The sequence below is a fragment of the Chaetomium strumarium genome (genome assembly GCF_033439665.1).
Source record: "Chaetomium strumarium strain CBS 333.67 chromosome Unknown B0T15scaffold_2, whole genome shotgun sequence".
Taxonomy (NCBI): Eukaryota; Fungi; Ascomycota; class Sordariomycetes; order Sordariales; family Chaetomiaceae; genus Chaetomium; species Chaetomium strumarium.
In genome coordinates, this window is record NW_026944430.1 from 2,335,715 (window position 1) to 2,354,109 (window position 18,395).

The 18,395-nt window shown below is 54.9% G+C and overlaps 5 protein-coding genes and 1 non-coding gene across 6 annotated transcripts; 3 read left to right on the plus strand and 3 right to left on the minus strand.

Moving 5' to 3' along the window:
- Positions 1-14: 14 nt before the first annotated feature.
- Positions 15-2,239, minus strand: B0T15DRAFT_524396 (glycoside hydrolase family 47 protein). The gene has a single exon (XM_062868763.1). It carries the CDS (start codon positions 2,164-2,166, stop codon positions 322-324), a length of 1,845 nt encoding a protein of 614 aa, XP_062724196.1. The 5' UTR covers positions 2,167-2,239; the 3' UTR covers positions 15-321.
- Positions 2,240-3,598: 1,359 nt separating this feature from the next.
- On the plus strand, positions 3,599-5,272 carry B0T15DRAFT_524401 (chromate transporter-domain-containing protein). Its single transcript, XM_062868764.1, has one exon. The coding sequence runs from the start codon at positions 3,603-3,605 to the stop codon at positions 4,893-4,895; it is 1,293 nt and encodes a 430-aa protein (XP_062724197.1). The 5' UTR covers positions 3,599-3,602; the 3' UTR covers positions 4,896-5,272.
- On the plus strand, positions 5,270-6,567 carry B0T15DRAFT_107627 (uncharacterized protein). The gene is made up of 2 exons (XM_062861446.1): positions 5,270-5,819; positions 5,937-6,567. Exons 1-2 carry the CDS (start codon positions 5,303-5,305, stop codon positions 6,341-6,343), a joined length of 924 nt encoding a protein of 307 aa, XP_062724198.1. The 5' UTR covers positions 5,270-5,302; the 3' UTR covers positions 6,344-6,567.
- Positions 6,568-7,897: 1,330 nt separating this feature from the next.
- On the plus strand, positions 7,898-10,313 carry B0T15DRAFT_107608 (ammonium transporter AmtB-like domain-containing protein). The gene is made up of 4 exons (XM_062861445.1): positions 7,898-8,368; positions 8,440-8,759; positions 8,822-9,499; positions 9,557-10,313. Exons 1-4 carry the CDS (start codon positions 8,273-8,275, stop codon positions 9,897-9,899), a joined length of 1,437 nt encoding a protein of 478 aa, XP_062724199.1. The 5' UTR covers positions 7,898-8,272; the 3' UTR covers positions 9,900-10,313.
- Positions 10,314-11,833: 1,520 nt separating this feature from the next.
- Positions 11,834-12,627, minus strand: B0T15DRAFT_391809 (uncharacterized protein; the record flags this gene model as incomplete). The annotated part of the gene is made up of 2 exons (XM_062864604.1): positions 11,834-12,319; positions 12,382-12,627. The coding sequence occupies 2 exons, from the start codon at positions 12,625-12,627 to the stop codon at positions 11,834-11,836; spliced, it is 732 nt and encodes a 243-aa protein (XP_062724200.1).
- Positions 12,628-14,704: 2,077 nt separating this feature from the next.
- B0T15DRAFT_t65 lies at positions 14,705-14,796 on the minus strand. The gene has a single exon. It is a non-coding gene; the product is annotated as a tRNA-Met (tRNA).
- Positions 14,797-18,395: the final 3,599 nt, after the last annotated feature.

An 18,395-nucleotide genomic window follows, 5' to 3' on the forward strand; every position in this document is an offset into this window, starting at 1 on the left:
TGGTATGGAATGATGTAAACGCATGCTCGAGAACTGCCATGGTTTTAACCTACCTCTCTGACCCTCGATCATAAATGCCGTGCTTGTAACATATCCTATAGCCGCAACTCATTAGATCCCTATGGAGAACAACTAGGAGATAAATAACTTGGCTCTAGAATAGGTTCTCGTCTATTTTTAATCAGTGTACACACAAGCGCCAAGGAATCGTCGTATACTTGCCCAAGTCCAGCCACCGTAGCCCCAGCCAGCCGGAGCCAAATAAATCAACGTGACTTCGTTATCCAGACCGGACACCCAAAGTCCTAAACACACCTTTTCTCATTCCGGAAGTAATCTCTTAAACGGATGCGCCTCCGTGTTAAAGACGTACTCGTCCAGACTGATGAGCTCAGGCTCGCTAAACATCAAGTAGAAGTACTTGAGCGTCTCGCCTAGCCAGAAGCTCTCCATCGAGTCACTCATCGGCGGCTTCCCCTCCGTGACGGTGATGTCCCAAACCGCAGAGTTGGCCAGCCGCGTCTTCGTGGTTTTGTCAATGGCTTCCCACATCTTCCAGGCCGCATCGGGCAGATCCTTGCGTCCTGTAATCCGGTACAGTATGAATACGCTCTCGATGGCCTCGGGGCGCAGGACATAGCGCTCATCGTCAATGGAAACGAAGCCCTTGGGTATCCGCTTGCCGGTAATGGCCTCATCGGCCTGCTTCGCATCCATCTTCTCGTCGAGCCCGGCCTTCTTCAACACTGCCTTTCTCCACGCGTCTGCATCCCAAGGGCAGTGGTCCGCCGACTCGCAGCGCAGCATATAGAACCTCTCCGGCATAATACCCAGTGGCATTCCCTGGTAAGTCCAGATGCAGCCGTCCATCAGCTTTTCTCCCTTTTCTACGTGCGTCTCGTTCTGAATGAGCCGCCCGCCGAGGGCAAGCATACCACCGGCAAAGCATGTGAGGTGCTGACCCTCGGGTCGCAGCTGGCGGTAATACTCGCTCCTGTCGCTATCGAACTTGGACATCATGTGGCCGGAGATAAGCACATCCTTCTCATCCGGCAGCATCGGCCGGAAAAGGTTATAGCGGATCGCCGTATCCATGGAGGCCTCGTACATCTCGCGGTACATGGGAAGCAATCCGCCAACGAGGGCGTGTGTCTTGGGCAGGTACTCGTACAACGAGTCGGCCAGAGCACCGAGGCTGTAGTCGATGTGGCTACGGAAGTCCATCTTCCGAGCGTCGACGATGACCGGCCACATCCCTGGGAGCTGGGTGGCTTGCTGTTGCTCCTGGAACAGCTCGGTGATTCGCTGCGAGGCGTCGTACCACTTGGGATCGCCAGTCAGGATGGACAAGCGGGTGAACTCGAGCGAGAAGGTGCCGATTTCGGACAGGATGGTGTGCTCCTGGGCGAGCTGTGGCTTGCCCCAGAGGGCTGCCCGCGCATCCCATCGCGTTACGGGCATCCGATTGGGAGTGTCGAACGCGACGTAGAGCATCTCGCCGACCTCGCAGGCCTTGGCAAGAAGGCGCTTGTCGCCGCTGAGGTCGTACGCAGCCAGGAATCCGCCCAGGTAACGGATAGTGGTCTCGAAGACGTTGACTTCCTTGGCGGCCACCTTGTCGAAGTCTATCTTCGACGCGGCAGCAACGGCCTCGGAGAATTCGTCCTTCATCCCCATGATCCAGAGCGTATCGAGGCTGTCGACGAGAGTCGCGCCCCAGCCACCGAAAGGATCATGTCTGCCGCCGGTCACGGGCTTGAGCTCGTCGCTTCCAAAAGCGTACTTGCGGTATGAATTCCAGCAGCGCTGAAAAGCCTTCTTCACGGCATCCCGGCGCTGGAGACGCACCTCCCGTTCTGATGCGGACTCGGAGTCAAAGGTCTTCTGGATCCTAGGCAGGTCCTTTGGCTGCCCGGTCGGCAGCTGACGCATGTTCTTGACGGGATGCCTGGTCTGCAGCCGGCTCCACCGCGTCTGCCGGCCCAGTGCGGTACCATCTCTGGGTCCGGCAGCCGGGGCACTGCCGCCGCGCTGTGAGCCGGCAAGTGGTCGGGTTACTCGGGTACCTAGAGCGTCGGCATCGAACCTGCGAAACGAGTATAGAAAGAACAGAAAGACACTGGCGCAGACCAATACTAGAACCCTCCGCTTCCCGAACGGTGCCATTCTCTGAACTGGGACCCGTCACCGCGAGCCGAGTTGCGTGCTGGCCGCGGAGGATTTGGGGTTCGGTTCGTCTTCAGAAGAGGGATGACGAGAGTGGGTCCGTAACCCCCCGCGGTAAGTTTCAGAACTGCCAGATCTTGCGGGGTAAGCGGGTGTAATAAGTATTGTACCTATATGTATCAGAGAGTACCTTACGGAATACTTCACCGCCTTTGTGCTCTTGAATTGAAATTTCCAAGAACCCACTGGGTAAATACGGTATGTATTGTGCAGTCCATGTACTGTACTCGGTACGTACGTCGAAACCAAGCCTCCTTGCAACTCATGGCGCAACAATACAGCCCGTCCCGATGAGTTGGCTAATCGGAGGCTTTTCTAATTCAATTGGACAGCGTCGACTACTCCTCCAGGACCGAGCTCATCTTGTCAAGACACGACCCTTGGTTTTATACCTGTATACCGATTACCGCTGCTATTGAGCCGCCAACAATCTGCAATCTCTGCTGGCAGCTGTGATGCATCACGACCTTGGCACCTTGCCGTCGTTGCCGACGCATCCGGTACCATTCTCGTCTTAATTACCTACTCCTCGAAGAATCTGGTTATTATGGAGGACGGTCGTTCATTGAGGAGTAAAATGCGCACTACCCGCTCTCCCCGCTCTATTCGAGACTGTTTCCTTCTCATTCTCAACGACCTGATATTCGAGCATATCATCAGTTGACGTGTATCAGGGGCTAGTAGTCTCACTGGCAGCCTAGTCGCGTGGACTCATCGTTTCACCATACCATAGAAGTGCCAGCGCATTGGATCACGGGTCAATTTTATACGCGTCCATGCCCGGTCTCGATGTTCTTGGTCGTAGCCAGAACGGGTTAGACTGCTATGGCATCATCGGTTCACCGTCTCCCATGCAGTTCCAATGCCTTTCTCGCCTTCTGGTCCCGAATGTTGTTTGTCGGCACCGGCGAGGACGTTTATGACTTCAACAATCATTTAGAGACAGCGCCATACCGGGGGGAGCGAGTGACAAACCCAACATGCTATCCCGCCGCATCCGGGCACAAGGCCGCCGGGCATGGAAGGTGATCCGAGCCAATTGGTACGAGTTCATCTCGGTTGTGACACCTTCTACGGCCGTCTTGGGAACCAAGGTCCTCCTCGGGCGGTGGCCGCCGTCCCAACACAGATTCCGTAGCTTACCAGGTTGCTAGGCACTTGGGTGTCACTGCGTTCGGCGGGCCGCCAGTGCACTTCCGGATCGTGAGTTCTCTCTCTCCTCTGGTGCCGCCTAAGCTGCCATTTGACCGTGCCTGGCCCTCTGCCCATCCCAGTTCAACGAGAAATTCGTCAAGAAATTGGAATGGATCGATGAGCAGATCTTCCAGGAGCTGTTCAGCATCTCGCAATCACTGTCCGGTCCGGCCAGCACCAAGATGCTGTACTGCATCAACCTCCTGCGCGACGGCTTCACGGCCGCACTGCTAAGCTTTCTGATATGGAGCCTTCCCGGCGCTCTAGGCATGTACGGGCTGTCCATTGGTGTCTCGAACATCAACGAGAAACTGCCGGGACCGGTCTATGCCCTCCTGTCGGGTCTCAACGCGGCCACGGTCGGTGTCATTGCATTGGCGGCTGTCGAGTTGTCCCAAAAGGCCATCACCGACAAACTGACGCGGATCATCGTCTTCCTTACCGGGACTGCCGGCATGTTGTACAATGCACTGTGGTATTTCCCCGTGCTCATGGCAGCTTCCGGTCTTGCGACACTCACCTTCGATTTTCGCTGCCTTCACCGGCCGCTCGCAAAGCTAGCTGCTGCTGTAAGCAGGCTCCGAGGACTATGGCCCTTCCGCCGCTCAGCTCAGGTCCAGACCAGCACAGACGCAGTAGAGAACCCGCATAGCTTTGCGCGCAATCCTCCCGACCCAACCACCCCTCCCATCTCCGAACTCCCCATCACCGAAGACGCAGCGCAGCAGGATGGCAACCCCTCCATAGCCGAGACAGAGCCGCGCATTGTGCCGCCATCTCACCAGCTCTCCATCCGCCTCTCTATAACCTGGAAAACCGGCGCCGCCATCATCGCGTCCTTCCTCGCGACCTTCGTCGTCACCATCACCCTGCGCAGCACCCTCGGCCCGTCGCCGCTGCTCTACCGGCTGTTCACCAACATGTACCTCGCGGGGACCATCATCTTCGGCGGCGGGCCCGTCGTCATCCCGCTCCTGCGCGAATACGTCGTCGCCGAGGGCTGGGTCGCGCCGCGCGACTTCCTCATCGGCCTCGCGCTGATCCAGGCGTTTCCGGGCCCCAACTTCAACTTTGCCGTCTTCCTGGGCAGTCTGACGGCGCTCGGGGAGGGGCAGAGCTCCCTTGCTGGCGCGGCGGTCGCGTGGGTGGGTATCTTTGCGCCCGGGCTGGTGCTCGTGCACGGGACCATGGGCATCTGGAGCGCCCTCAGAGGGAGGAGGTGGGTGAAGAGCGTGCTGCGGGGCGTGAACGCGGGCGCTGTCGGTCTGATGTACACGGCCGTGTATCGTATCTTTGGGGTGGGATACATCGATGACGGGTTCCAGGCCGGCAGCAGCTTGGGCGGCGATCCGTGGTGGGTGGCCATCACCGCTACCAGCTATGTTGGTGGGAGGTACTTTGGGATCCAGGCCCCGCTGGCCATCGTGCTGGGTGCCGTGCTGGGACTCCTCCGATACGCTGTGGTTTCGTCTTGATTGGTGCGGAGTACTAGTACCGTACCCCGGCGCGCCAGGCCTAGCCAACAGTTCACTCTATCCAGTATTCACTGACGGTCCAGCCAAGACGGAACCCTCTTTTAGACACATGGAAGTCCGAGCCTCAATTACGAGGGGTGGACACTGCCGGACTTAACATGTCCTTAGTCCCGCCTAACACCGCTGTCTCCTCGTCGTTGTCAAGGCTCTAGATGAGGAAGGCCACCATGTATTATTTGCCAGCACATACTATATAGACGTTGTTACCCTCAATTCCTCCATCCATCCCCCAATTGTCTTGGACATCCCCTATGTCACTTCCCACATATCTCCCTCAACTCCACGCCTTAGTCGAAAAAAAAAAAAAAAAAAAAAAAAAAAAAAAAAAAAAAAAAACAGCAGTGACAATGTCCGAACCCAAGCCCACAGCTCCTACCCCTACCCGACCGCTCACATTCCTCATAACAGGCTGCTCATCCGGTTTCGGCCTGTCCCTCTCCCGCATCGTGCTCGCCCACGGCCACCACCTGATCGCCACCTCCCGCAACCCGGGCCGCACCCCGGATCTCGTGGCAGAGGTCGAGTCGCGAGGCGGCAGATGGCTTGCGCTCGACGTTGACGACCCGGCCTCGGGCTCGCTCGTCGACAGCCTAGAAAAGAAGGCGGGGGGCATGGGCACGCACATCGACGTGCTGGTCAACAACGCGGGCTACTCCATCCACGCGCCCGTCGAGACCTTCACGGAGGAGGAGCTGAGGGGCATGATGGAGACGCTCTACTTCGGCCCGACCCGGCTGATCCGCGCGGTGCTGCCATACATGCGGCAGAGGCGGTCCGGGGTGATAGTCAACATGAGTAGCGGTGCCGGCTTGGAAGGGAGGGAGAGTATGGGCGGGTACGCCGCGGCCAAGGCGGCCATGGATGGTGAGAGGCTCTTCTTCTTCTTCTTCTTCTTCTTCTTCTTCTTCTTCTTCTATGAGGTTACGTAGGTGTCTTTAAATTTTTCTGTTCTGCAGGCGGCTGACTAGTATATACAAAAAGGCTTGATGAAGGTGCTCGGGAAGGAAGTCGCGCCATTCGGGGTGCGGACTCTGACCGTCCAGCTCGGGGCCTTCAACACCAACATGCCGAACGCTGCGAGCTGCGGGAGGGTTCCGTTTCCTGATGATTACAAGGGAACTCCGGTCGAGACGGTCGCTGGGCTTATCACTGGTGGGACGTTCAATCCGGATGGGGATCATGAGAAGGCCACAAGGGCTATCTATGAAGTTATTGTTGGGGAAGGCGTTGGAGCTGGTCGTGAATCCGAGAGGATGTTGCCGCTAGGGAGGGACCTGGCGGTGCGGCTCAGGGAGGTGCAGGACGGCCTCGGCCACGCCATGGAAGTGTTTGGTGAGGTGTGTAACAATGTATATCTGGAGACGCGCGGACCGTCATCGTCGGTCTAAGCCTACCCATCTGGCTAGGTTGCGGTATGGGTAGTAGTGGGCACTTACAGGTAGTCTTCAGTGAAGGAACGTATTGGACGCAATTCCTGGCCTAGTTTTTGATCCAGGTTCTCGCTGTAGGCACAATATGTCTTCGCGGCCTGCAGTAAGTCATGCTCCTCATTTCCAATACAGCTGGTACGACGAGAGGAATCCCTCTCCTTCGAATCAACCTAGAACTGGAGCCATGGCATGTAGCGGGCACCCAGCCTGGATGCTCAAAATAGGTAGTCTACCTTCGGAGTGAAGAGAAATACATAGAAAACCGTGGACTATATTTTCGACAGTTAAGAAGTTAGTACCTAGCCTTGTATGTAAGTGAGATAGCCAGACGCTTTCTCGAACGGTCATGCTGAACTTGGGGTGCCAATTGGTGGAGCTGTTGATCATCATAGCGGATGTGGATCCATGGCAAAAGAAGCATTTGCCAAGACGGAAAGCGTGTGGGGGTGGCGGAACTCAACTGTGTTCGCTCTCGAACTTGTTGAACCAGCTGCGGTGATCACAACGCGAGAAGAACGACAGCTCACGAAGTGTTCGTTGCGGTATACTAATACGGTGCACGGTACACATGGATGTGACTTGGATGTAAACAGGCGTTGGAGGCTGGCATTGGACCCAGGCACATCTGGATTTGCGCCAGCCTTGTGGAGCCACGGCTGTGGGGAGTGCCAAGACCAATATTTGCCAAGAGATAACGCTGGCTCGGCGCCTGTGCCATCACCTCCTGCTGTGCGCCTTGGCTGATAAGCACAGCCCAATCCGGGGCCCAGCTTACCGAGGATCAGATGGCCTTTGTTTCCTCTCGATAACCTAAGATCAGAACTCCATCTTTCGTAATGGCAGTGTTAATTGTATCTGCTCAAACGTTAGTTGAACTCGGTCTCGCACTTCTACTACGTGGAGAGTAGCTACTCCAGCTGTAGAGCGCTTATCTTCAGTTGTCCCGATGAAATCAAGAATGCCATCGGTGGAAAGCCTGAGCTGGCCCTGAACTGACGGCCGTTGGATGATGCAGTGAAACTGGCAGCTCGTGACATTAGAATCAAATGCGGTTCTGGTTCCTGCAGCGGTACCACAGGAGTATATGAGACTGCAACCACATCGGATGGGCATCTGATCGCGCTGAAACAGACACATACTTTTTCAGGGATCCTCAGACATTGCATCGCCAGGTCTTGCCGTTGGCATTTCCCCGGAGCTGCTTATCAGCATGCGGTTGGAGGCATGGACCCACTTCGGTCTCCCTGGAATCCCTGGAATTTTCAAGGTCCATTCAGGCTCGGTTCCCGTCCCGAAGCAATCATTCAAAGTTACTCGCACCAGACTCTTCGTGATCCCACAAATGCGCTCTCGGACAAATTCGAGGGCGATACTCCCATGCGATCTAGAAGCGTTTATAACGCTCTCCATGGACATCAACTCCCACAGTCTGTTGTGAGCAACCCGATTCATATCGGCATGCTCCGATGCGTTCAATTTTGTATCGACCCCCCACCGAATTCCGAAAGTGGTGAAAGCCAAGGTCCCCTTATCAGTGGGGCCGCCCGCCGTATGTATGCAACGCCCGGGCCCAAGAAAGAAACACACCCGAAGAGGAAGCAAAGGCGGTTATTGTCTGAGGGCCTTATCAGTCTGCAGGATGGAGGACGAGAACGGTTCGGCTCAGGCCCAAGAGCAGCCTGCTTGAGCTCCTTTCCCTGTGGCACGGTATATGACCCTGCTGATCCCCCACTGAATTCGGCCGGTTGCGTCTCTGGGCCTTTTGGTTACACGTGTCGCGAGGTTCTGTGCTGGCGACAGAAGCGGCATTGAAAACAGAAGCAGTCTCCCTCAACACTCCCCGTTGACTTGGACATCTCCTGAAGGTTCGGCTTTACAGTCTCCGCCATGTCCGCCGGACCCCTGACCGAGTATGGCGGCGTCACGGGCGTCGCCGACGACGGCGGCAACTCGCTAACCGACGACCTCAATGTCTACTACTCGGTACGGAGCTGTCCCACCCGTTGAGATGGGGGTTTCCCATTCGCGCCACTAACCGATGGCTCCCTTCACAGTCCGGCGATTTCGCATGGATCATGACCTCGGCGGCTCTCGTGCTCCTCATGGTTCCGGGCGTCGGCTTCTTCTACAGCGGACTGGCGCGGCGGAAGTCAGCACTGGCTCTGATCTGGCTGTCTTTGATATCCATAGCCGTGGTCGGCTTCCAGTGGTTCTTCTGGGGCTACTCGCTCACCTTCTCCCACACGGGAAGCGCCTACATCGGAGACCTCAGCAACTTTGGTCTGATGAAGGTGTTGGGCCAGCCCAGCGTCGGCAGCACCAAGGTCCCTGACCTCCTGTTCTGCCTGTACCAGGGCATGTTCGCGGCCATTACGTGCGTACACCCCTTCCCTCCCCAGACTTGATTTCCCGCGCGAGGGTGCTGACCTTGCCCAGCCCAGCTCTCGCCATCGGCGCGGCGGCCGACCGTGGTAGGATGCTCCCCTGCGTCGTCTTCATCTTCGTTTGGGCAACCATCGTCTACGACCCGATCGCGTACTGGACCTGGAACGCCAACGGCTGGTCCTTCAAGATGGGAGGGCTCGACTTTGCCGGCGGCACGCCCGTGCACATCAGCTCGGGTGCGGCCGCGCTCGCCTACTCGCTCATGCTCGGCAAGCGCACCGGCTACACCAAGCTCAACGGCCTGCCGCACCGGCCTCACAACGTCACCCACGTCGTGCTGGGCACCGTCTTTCTCTGGGTCGGATGGTTTGGCTTCAACGGCGGTAGTGCACTGGCTGCGAACATGCGTGCCGTCATGGCTTGCATCGTGACGCACATCTCGGCTTGCGTCGGTGGTTTCACCTGGTGTCTGCTTGACTACCGGCTCGAGAAGAAGTGGAGCACCGTGGGCTTCTGCAGTGGTGCCATTGCTGGCCTGGTCGCCATCACGCCTGGTTCTGGTTACGTCCCGCCCTGGTCAGCCGTGGTCTTTGGCGTCGTCGGCGGCATTGTCTGCAACCTTGCGACGAAGCTCAAGTTCGTGCTTGGTATCGACGACGCACTTGATATCTTCGCCGAGCACGCCGTTGGCGGTATTGCCGGCAACATCCTGACCGCCTTCTTTGCTGCGTAAGTTGTCCTGCTTGTCTTCTGTCAGGCCTGACGCAGAGCTAACGAATACCCCAGTGACTACATCGCCCACCTTGATGGGTTCAGCGAGATCCCCGGCGGTTGGGTCAACCACAACTACGTCCAGCTTGGCTACCAGATCGCCGACAGCGTCGCCGGCTTCTCGTATTCCTTTGTGCTGACTTGCGTCATCCTGTTCATCATGAACCTGATCCCCGGCCTGTCACTTCGTGTCCCCGCCGCCGAGGAGGAGATGGGTCTCGACGACGGTGAGCTGGGCGAGTTCGCCTACGACTACGTCGAGATCACCCGTCATGTCGACGGCGACCTCACCGGCATGTCCGGTACCCCCGCCCACAGCATCAAGGGCGGTAATATCCCAGCGGGGAAGGAAGCTTGAGACGGTGTGATTGATCATTGAGGGTCAGAATTTATGTAAAATCAGCGGTGTGATTCAATATGGCGGACTGCGTCTTTTGTTGTGATACCTCTCTTACTTATACCACTTGATAATTCACTTCTACATAAATCTGAACATTTATTCTGTTCTCTGTGGCTCTTCGTGCCGCTACGTTGGGCAAGGCCCACTCCGAGCACGGGGCAAAGGATGGCATATAACTACCAACCCTAAGTGGCGATGTTGGAAACGTGTTATGTAGTCCTTTCATTCCTCTCGCTGACGGAACGTTTAGTCAAAAACGATAAGCAGCCACATCGATATGGGACAGCTCTCGTTGCAAAATGCTAGATGGCGGGCACACAAGGGTGTACAGAACGACCAAGAACAGTGAAGCGCCCAGGGGATGGAAAGCACCGTCCCCGATGCTAAAACCTTTCTCGGATGATTATTCAAGCAACGGGGTTAGATCTTAACAACTGAGTATGGTTAGCCAAGGATATGTAGGATCTACCCGCCCTTGCTAGCACCGATGATGCTGCCCTGATGAAGATAGCGCTGGTCCTGTCACCGTCGTGATCGGCCGTCGGCTCATATTTCACATCCTTAGTTGACAACTTGGCCCGAGCGGGATCCTGCTGACATTAGAGACGGCACTAAGCACAGTACTATATCCTACAAGGCGCTTCAGAACAGTTCCAGAGAAGAAGAAGAAACAAAAGAAACAAAAAGAAAAGACAGAAATAAGGAAAAGAAGAAGAGGAAGTGGGAGGAAAATAAAGGAAGAGAAGAGCAACAGAAGAATGGACAAAGGTTGAAGGCATCCCGCTATGCGGGCTAGGGATACATATCCGCTACAGCAAGCATACCGCTGTTCTCACCCTCCGCTCGCCACTGTCAGCCCTTCGAGGCATTTTGCTACGTCCTTCTTCAAGATCCCCAGTATTGAAGCTGTTCTTGCCCTGCAAGAACGACCCGGTGGTGGCTCACATCTTCGCCATGGAGGGACTGGATTGCTCTCAACAGAAAGGGAATTGCGGCTGCGGTGTTCTGTTACCGGTACTGTCTTGGTGATTGGTGGTACTACATTTTTGTTTAGTTATATATCAAGGTATTCAAATTCCCGGATAACCTTTCCAATACCTCCGGTTTAGAGTTTCGAGCAGCGGTCGTGGCCGTCCTTCAATGGCGCCCTCGATTAGGTACGTGAGTCACGTCGGGTCCGCGTTTTCGTCTTTGTTGCCTTCGCAGATCGGTAATCCCAAGTCCTTGACATGCCATCGCCTTCCACGACATACGTCCGTGATTTTGAACATGGAAACGTCATCTGTATAGTTGCAACTCTAGTCGAGACTCTCGACACGCCATCGATGTCCAAAACAAACGCTCCCCATTTTCTTTCCACAATGCCAACGATCACATTATTCAGGCCTCTTTGGCCCTCCATCCCTCATATGCGGAAGGCGGTCGACGGGGCTCCATGCCCCGCGACTTACTCACCTCGACCTCAAACTCGACGGTCTTGCTGATGCCCTGTCCCGACGGATCCATCACGTCCAGCTCGACGTCCGAGTGCGCCGTGCCACTCGACTCGGCACGACCCTCGAATAAGCGCTCCTCCGAACTCGCTCTCCTCCGATTCCTGAAAGCCGCTCCTGTGGCACAGATGCCACCATGCACCTCCACGACGTGTTCCGTGCGACCGCTGGTGGGAAACGCCGTTTTTCCTTCGTCGTCCTTCCCGCCGCTGCGGCCGCCTCCCGCCACCGACCGTATCTTGCCGGAGGACCGCGCGTGGTGCGGGGAGATCGGGTATTGCTTTTGGTTGACGTAGACAACCTTCGAGGAGAGCATGTCGATGCTATGCTTAGTGTCAGTTGGCGGGGTTCGAAGGCTGCGTTGTGGGGGAGGGACGGATGGGGCACGCGAGATACTCACTACATGACGATGGGAAAGAGACACTCCATCGTGTAGGCGAAGCGGTCAACTTGACTGGCCAGGTTCGTGGCCCTCTGAGCCCTGGTCTGAAACGCATGTGTGACGGCGCGCATGATGCCGACGACGGCGAGAAGCGCCATGCGCACCTCGGTGCTGCGCATCAGGTATGGGAACAGGCCGAACTTGGTGGTCTGCTTGAGCGCGCCCATCTGCGCCTTGGCGAAGATGGTCAGCAGGTAGTAGGCGTTGACGCATTCGAGCACGGCAATCATGGGGAAGTAGGCCATGTGCAGGTGGTTGACTGTGGCTTGGAGCGTCTCGTCGCCAGTGATCTGCCTCACGCGGGTGATGACGATGGTAATGCGGACAGCAGCAATGGCCACGACGAAGATCCAGAACACACTCGCGAAGATGTACCAGCTCTTATTGCGCAGAATACGGCTCAAGATGACGTAGCCATAGAACGACAACCCGGCTTCTTGGATCTGCCAAAGACGACAATTAGCCAACGCGGTCCACACGCTATAGATATTCCTGGAGTCTTTACCAGCCACAACATGTCCGCAAACCCGGAGGCGACGGCCCGGTTTGTGGCTGGCTGCGATGGCTGATAAAACGCATAGAAGCAAAGGCCGTTGGCGATGGCGCCGGCGGCCGACGTGACAATAGGGACAGCAGCGATGGGGGACAGGTTCGTAACGCTGACAACGAGGATGCCGAAGAAGACGTTTCCCGCTCCGATGGTGCTGAGGATTGACCAGCTCAACTCAAAGAAGAGCGGACCCTCAGGCATGATGTCCTGTTAAGGTCGCGGCGACGCCAGCAAGCGGGGTGTTGACGAGAGCATATGCCGAGAATGAACTGACATCACCAACCGCGCCACTCGTTGCCCCAGGGCGCGGGCAGGGCGGGAGACGCAGGGTGAGCTAGCAGACGTTCTTGAACGGAGAAACGGGTCCGAAGCAGCGAAAGAATCCCGGTGTTACATGTCTTATCGACGACGCCGACTGCAACGCGTACATTGGGAACAATCATGGGGCAAGAGTGTAGAGGTCCCGTCTCGGACCGTTGATGTCTGGACATCAGACAGTTCAACGACTCGTGTCAGTGTCTGAGAGGAGAGGCTAACTGTGCGAGGCGAGCTAGCAAGAACCTTGTTCCCAGATACTGGGGCGCTAATAAGAACGCGCTACTCATCTGACTTCTCGGAGCATCCATCCCGAACAGAAACATGTCGGATGATGTCGCTCGTCCACGCCATGCTCAAGCCGGTCCCGAATAAAAGAGCCAGCAAACAGCGGCATCTTCCTAGCAGAAGCTTGTCCTCCATAAGATAACGCACGCCATTTCAGTGAAAGTTGAGATGATGTCCCCTGCAAACAGGGCTGCCATGTGGCCGGGCGGGGTTACACTGCATGCACGGATCAGTCTCCGGGGTAGCTGGGGTAGGTAAACGTCGGTGCATCGAAGCCTGCATTAGCGTGTTCTGGGGCCTTTGACAGTCTCGAATGCAGGTGGTGGAACAAGCGAAGGACTGCGAGTTATAGAACAGTTACAGTCGGAAATGGCTTGCTGGCAGCTACACCTAGGCGTTCCCACCGAGCCTCTTATTAAGTTACTATAATAAGTCGCTTGGTGGTTGGCGTTCTCGGCTCCAAGCTCTAAGGGTGAGGGTCCAGGTAACTACTACGGACTGTAGTTAGGCCAACTCCGGCGGTTGGTCCCAGGTGTATAATCCGGGGAATGGCAGGCGTATCGAAAGCATCGACGCATCAACCCACTGTTTCGATTGCTGCTCGCTGCTGTTTGACAATCCACCTTCTCTAGTGTATACTTTCCTGGTCCGCAACGGTGCGAGTTTTCTGCCGTCTGGGGTTGCCAAGTTGCTAGGACCGTGGACGTCTCTTGGCAGCTGAACCGAACAGACCACGGAGAACCAGACCACACCCACATCCGAGAATCGCGACGAAACAATAAGATGACTGAACAGGGCTCCGATTGATTGGCCGCCCTGACTGGGCCGTAGGCGCAGACCAAACTGCAGGTGGTGATAAAACTGTTGCGAAAGAAGAACAGGAAGCCACGTGGAGGCCCAGTGCCGGAGATTCCAGGACCCAGTTAAATAGGTGAATCCACGCCTGGGTTGCACCAGGCGTGCAAGCATCGCCGTGTACTCTCGAGGTGCCTCAACGTGCTTCACGTCAACTTCCACGCCACCGAATCCCCACCTCGCCACCGACTGAACGGACTAGCGTAAGGCACTTTACTCCCATTTACAGCTTAGTGCAAAAGCTGCATGACTAGGTACGGTAGTATGTATGGGAATGGGAGGATGGAATTTCTACGACATTCGTTTTATCCAAGTCATAGAAACCAATTTCCATGCCACACTCGTGTCGGAACCAGACTTTGGCCAGGCTCTTGCATCGTGACGCCAGATGGAGAGTAGTATTTCCCTAGGTACAGGATCCAATAAGTATCTTGGCACCAGGGACCAGACTTCGTCAATAAAGCAGTCGTCTTGTCATCACCTGCTCCCACCCACTGGGAACTCTCGTCTGCAAAAAGGGAGCTCTCGGTTCTCTGTAGACTCTGTCTCTATAGGTTGTTAGATCTTTTACATCGTCGCGACTTTATAGGTATGGCTAATTCCATATTCTCGGCAGCTCTCTAAACTAACTTGCCCTAGACGCCACATCTCGTCGGGTGTCTTGCAACCCTGTCAGGTTTTAACCTTCGCACTGGTAAGCGAGGGAGTGCCTGTGGTGCTGTGAAATTTGAAGGTCCTACTTGGGAGGCATGGAGGTCAGCTGTGGGGAAGAAGAGAGAGGAAGACAGCATAAGTCCCACGCGCCGTGCAGCAAAAGTAGTGGGAACTGTGAGGATCGAACTCACGACCTTACGATACCTCTCGATAATTTCTATCATGAGACGTATACTCCACCAACTGAGCTAAGCTCCCTTTTCTCTTGTTTGCCTGGTGGGATGGGATCGTGAAGATGTTATCGAGGCCATGCTGTTGTCTGGGGATTGGGTGGGCGACTCTGCGTTCTTCTCGATTGGCTGTGGTGGTCTTGCGCGGCGTTCACCGGTTGAACCGGCTGCTACACTACGGTGGCTCCAGGGTGGGTGCAGAAAGGTACAGCATGACACTCACCGTGAAAACATGCATGTCCTCTTCTGAATTTGGCCGATCTGGGGCCTGACGGCTGGGCGGCCTGCCTATGTGTGCCGGCACTGAACAGCTATCTAGCCTCTTATCCAGCTACTAGTAAGGAAAGGCTGTCCTTGCGTGAATGGTATCGTACCGTATAGGTACTATACCTAGGTAGTTGCAGGGGGTCATTTGCATATGCAGGTGAAGTAATGACAATGCACAGCCGTATGTATATGTACTTGTACATCATAGGTGCCAGGTACTTCTTTTGGCCAAGGCAGTGTGACTACCTGCCTGCTCTTAGAGGTCCTGACTTTGCTTCTGCACTTCTATATCATGCTTCCGGAGGTAAGTATACTATTAATGTCACGAATTAACCAACGGCAGGCTGCAGGGCAGACGGCCGTATGTGGGGACACGGGGACGTCCCGAGCCAATCATTTGGACAATCAGGCGGACCAGTCAGAAACAGGCAAAGGTGCTAAGGTGCCAATGTCGCTGAGCACTCTGCAGGACGAAAGTGATCAGAGTGATCAGGGGCATATCACGATGAGCACCCAGGTGCTTATCCAAATCGAAGCACTGAGCACCCAAGAAGATAGCTAGTATATATAGTCACTCGTTCTGGAGGACTCTAGGAGTTCTCCAGTAAGCAATTCAAGCAATAGTCCTTACCTATTGTGTAGACATTGCGACAAGCATTGTTGTGAACCTTTTGGCTTCACCGAGACCTACAGTCCGACCAGCAGATACCTTCGACCGGCGAACCCTTTCAGAGGCAGGACTGCCTGTGGTTTCGTCACAATTAACCCTATATAACTATGCTTATTCCCTCTCTAGTCTTATATATAGCTCTAACGTATCTTATAAGCGAGCCGGCCATATAAGCGAGCCGGCCACTCTCTACTACACTACCAACAATATCCTCAATCACAAAACAACAACACTAGGAACTAACAATAATTACATCAGAAACAGATGAATCAGACCCTTCTGCACCCTCCTGGCAAGTGCGGGCATTATGGCCAGGCTTGCCGCATACACTATAGCACCGAACCTTCGTACGACCCCCCCTAGCACCACTACTATCCAGCTGTATTTCTTGTATTTCCTCCCCACCTACAGCCCCCTGGCTTACCACCTCCTGTGCCTCCTGCACAGTAAGTGATCCTCCAAGCCGCATACGTGTTTTTTTGGCTCTCCGGCGCTTGCTTAGCGCCTCGTTAGCCTTGCGGAGCGAAGACACCTCTGCCTGAAGGAGGGCCACCTGGTGCATTATAGCCATTGTACCCTTGGTAAGCTAGTCCATAGCAGCCAACATTGAAGTCGGGGAGCTATTTTGATGGTTGGCAATGCAAGTCTTGATAAGCGTTGACTATGACTCGGCTTCTCGAGGGTTGTATGGTGTCTGGAAGACCTAAGATTGTGCAGTGCCCGGCCGTGAGGTTAGGGGTGTTGGTGTACGAAGCTTGATATCTAGCTTCGAAAGCACCCTCTCTGGATCGTATGGCATAAGGCCAGCCCCTGCAAAACTGCCCTGTATATTCCTCTTGGTGATAGAGGCAAAGAAGGCTGTGCGAAAGGCACAAAGGAACTCGAGCTTGCTTATATGGTTGATATACGCATGTACCAAGTCCTCGATCTGGCGACCGTACGCCTGCTTCAACGGCCTAAAGCAGCCAACATCAAGTGGCTGGAGGAGGTAGGAGGAATGTGGAGGCATGTAGAGCGTAATAATGTTGTTCTGCTGGCAATAGAGCTCGAACTCGGTCGAGTGGTGGCTTTCGTGGCCATCGAGGATCAACAACCGGTATTTACCCTTTGTCCGAGGCACTATATAGTAGTCGAAGTGCTTGATCCAATCAAGGCCTACCGCATTAGTAGTCCAGCCATTCTCGGTGGTTGCGATACGCCAGTCGGCTGGGAGGTTGCACTCTTGATACCAGTTGGCGAGGTGGTACTGTGCCGCTAAGATGATAAACGGAGGGATAGCCCAGCCAAGGGCATTGACGCCTTGGATCACCGTCGCCCATTCGCGGTTGCCAGGCTGGGCTAGCTTCGCCTTGCCACGGCCATCCGAGGTTGTAACCACCATACCCGGGAAGATAATGCCCATTATAAACCCAGTCTCATCGAAGTTGTAGATATCATCATCTACAATGCCGTACTTAGCCTTAACATTCTGCACAAGGGCAAACCATTCGCCAATAACCTTCGGATCCTCGCACTTGGCCCTCTGGTAGTCGTATCTATACGTATAACGCGTCCGGAGCTCTGGCTGGCGTTTGACAAAGTTATACGCCCAGAGCTTGCCGACAGGGGGCGCGTCGCGTACGCGTAGCAGTTGGTTGGCCATATCTTCCACACCACGCAGTCTCGGCGGAAAAGCTCGCTCAGATAGCTCAATTATATACTGAACAAGAGCCCTCTCTTCGGAATCGGTGAGCCGGCGCAAGTTGGGCGTAGTGTCGCGTCGTGCAGGCCGGCCCGCTAGTCGGTCTTGCAAGGTTGTTCGTCGAACGTCGTAGTACTTCGCTGCAGCCCTTATGCTTAGTTTTTGGTCTTTTTGTATCGCTTCGAGGGCTAGGTTTATCCTAGCCTCGTACGAAGAAGAAGACATGTTAGGTTGTAAAGAAAATCTGGTTTTAAGCGCGGAAGTGACGCGTCGCGGGTAAAGTGGCCGGCTCGCTTATATGGCCGGCTCGCTTATAAGATACGTTAGGTCTTTTCTCTTGTCAGTCTACGACAATATTTATTTCGTTTATATAAGTTGAACAAATTCCCATTGCAAGTCGTCCAAGTTTGAGTCTTGACCGAGTCCGCCGCCAAAGGAAACCCCAAGTAGAGGCAAGTCTTTGTCCAAGGTACGTCTTCGTCTATTAAACAATTTGGACTCGAGTCCTACTAAATGAGCGGCAATTCCATAGTACTAGAAACGCCATATGTCAAAGATGCATCCGAGGGTCAAATACGCCTATAGCCATAATGTTGAGTAGGTGTTGTATATGGTGAAGTGTAAGGAAGCAGAGGGAAGAGGATCCGAGTATGATAACCCTATAGACAACTATAACCTGGGTATAGGATCTAAGAAAGGCGAATGCCTAGACTGCGAGGAAAGTTGAGGACTATCGAAAGATGTCATACCGTATAATAATGGTAGATGGAGTTGGCAGGCTTTGATTAAGAGAATCTGTCGCGTAGTATATGCTGGCGAACTGAGAGCAACGAAGTGATGATATTCGATGTCTAGTTAGCTAGTGGAAGACGGGGCAAACCATGCATTGTGGAGGTCAGGTCGAAGTGGGCTGAGGTGGGGCTGCCTGCCGTGCCTCGAATGCGAATCAGCTGCGACCAGCTTGTTCTCTCAACAGAATATGACAATGCCACGGCGCATTCACCATTTT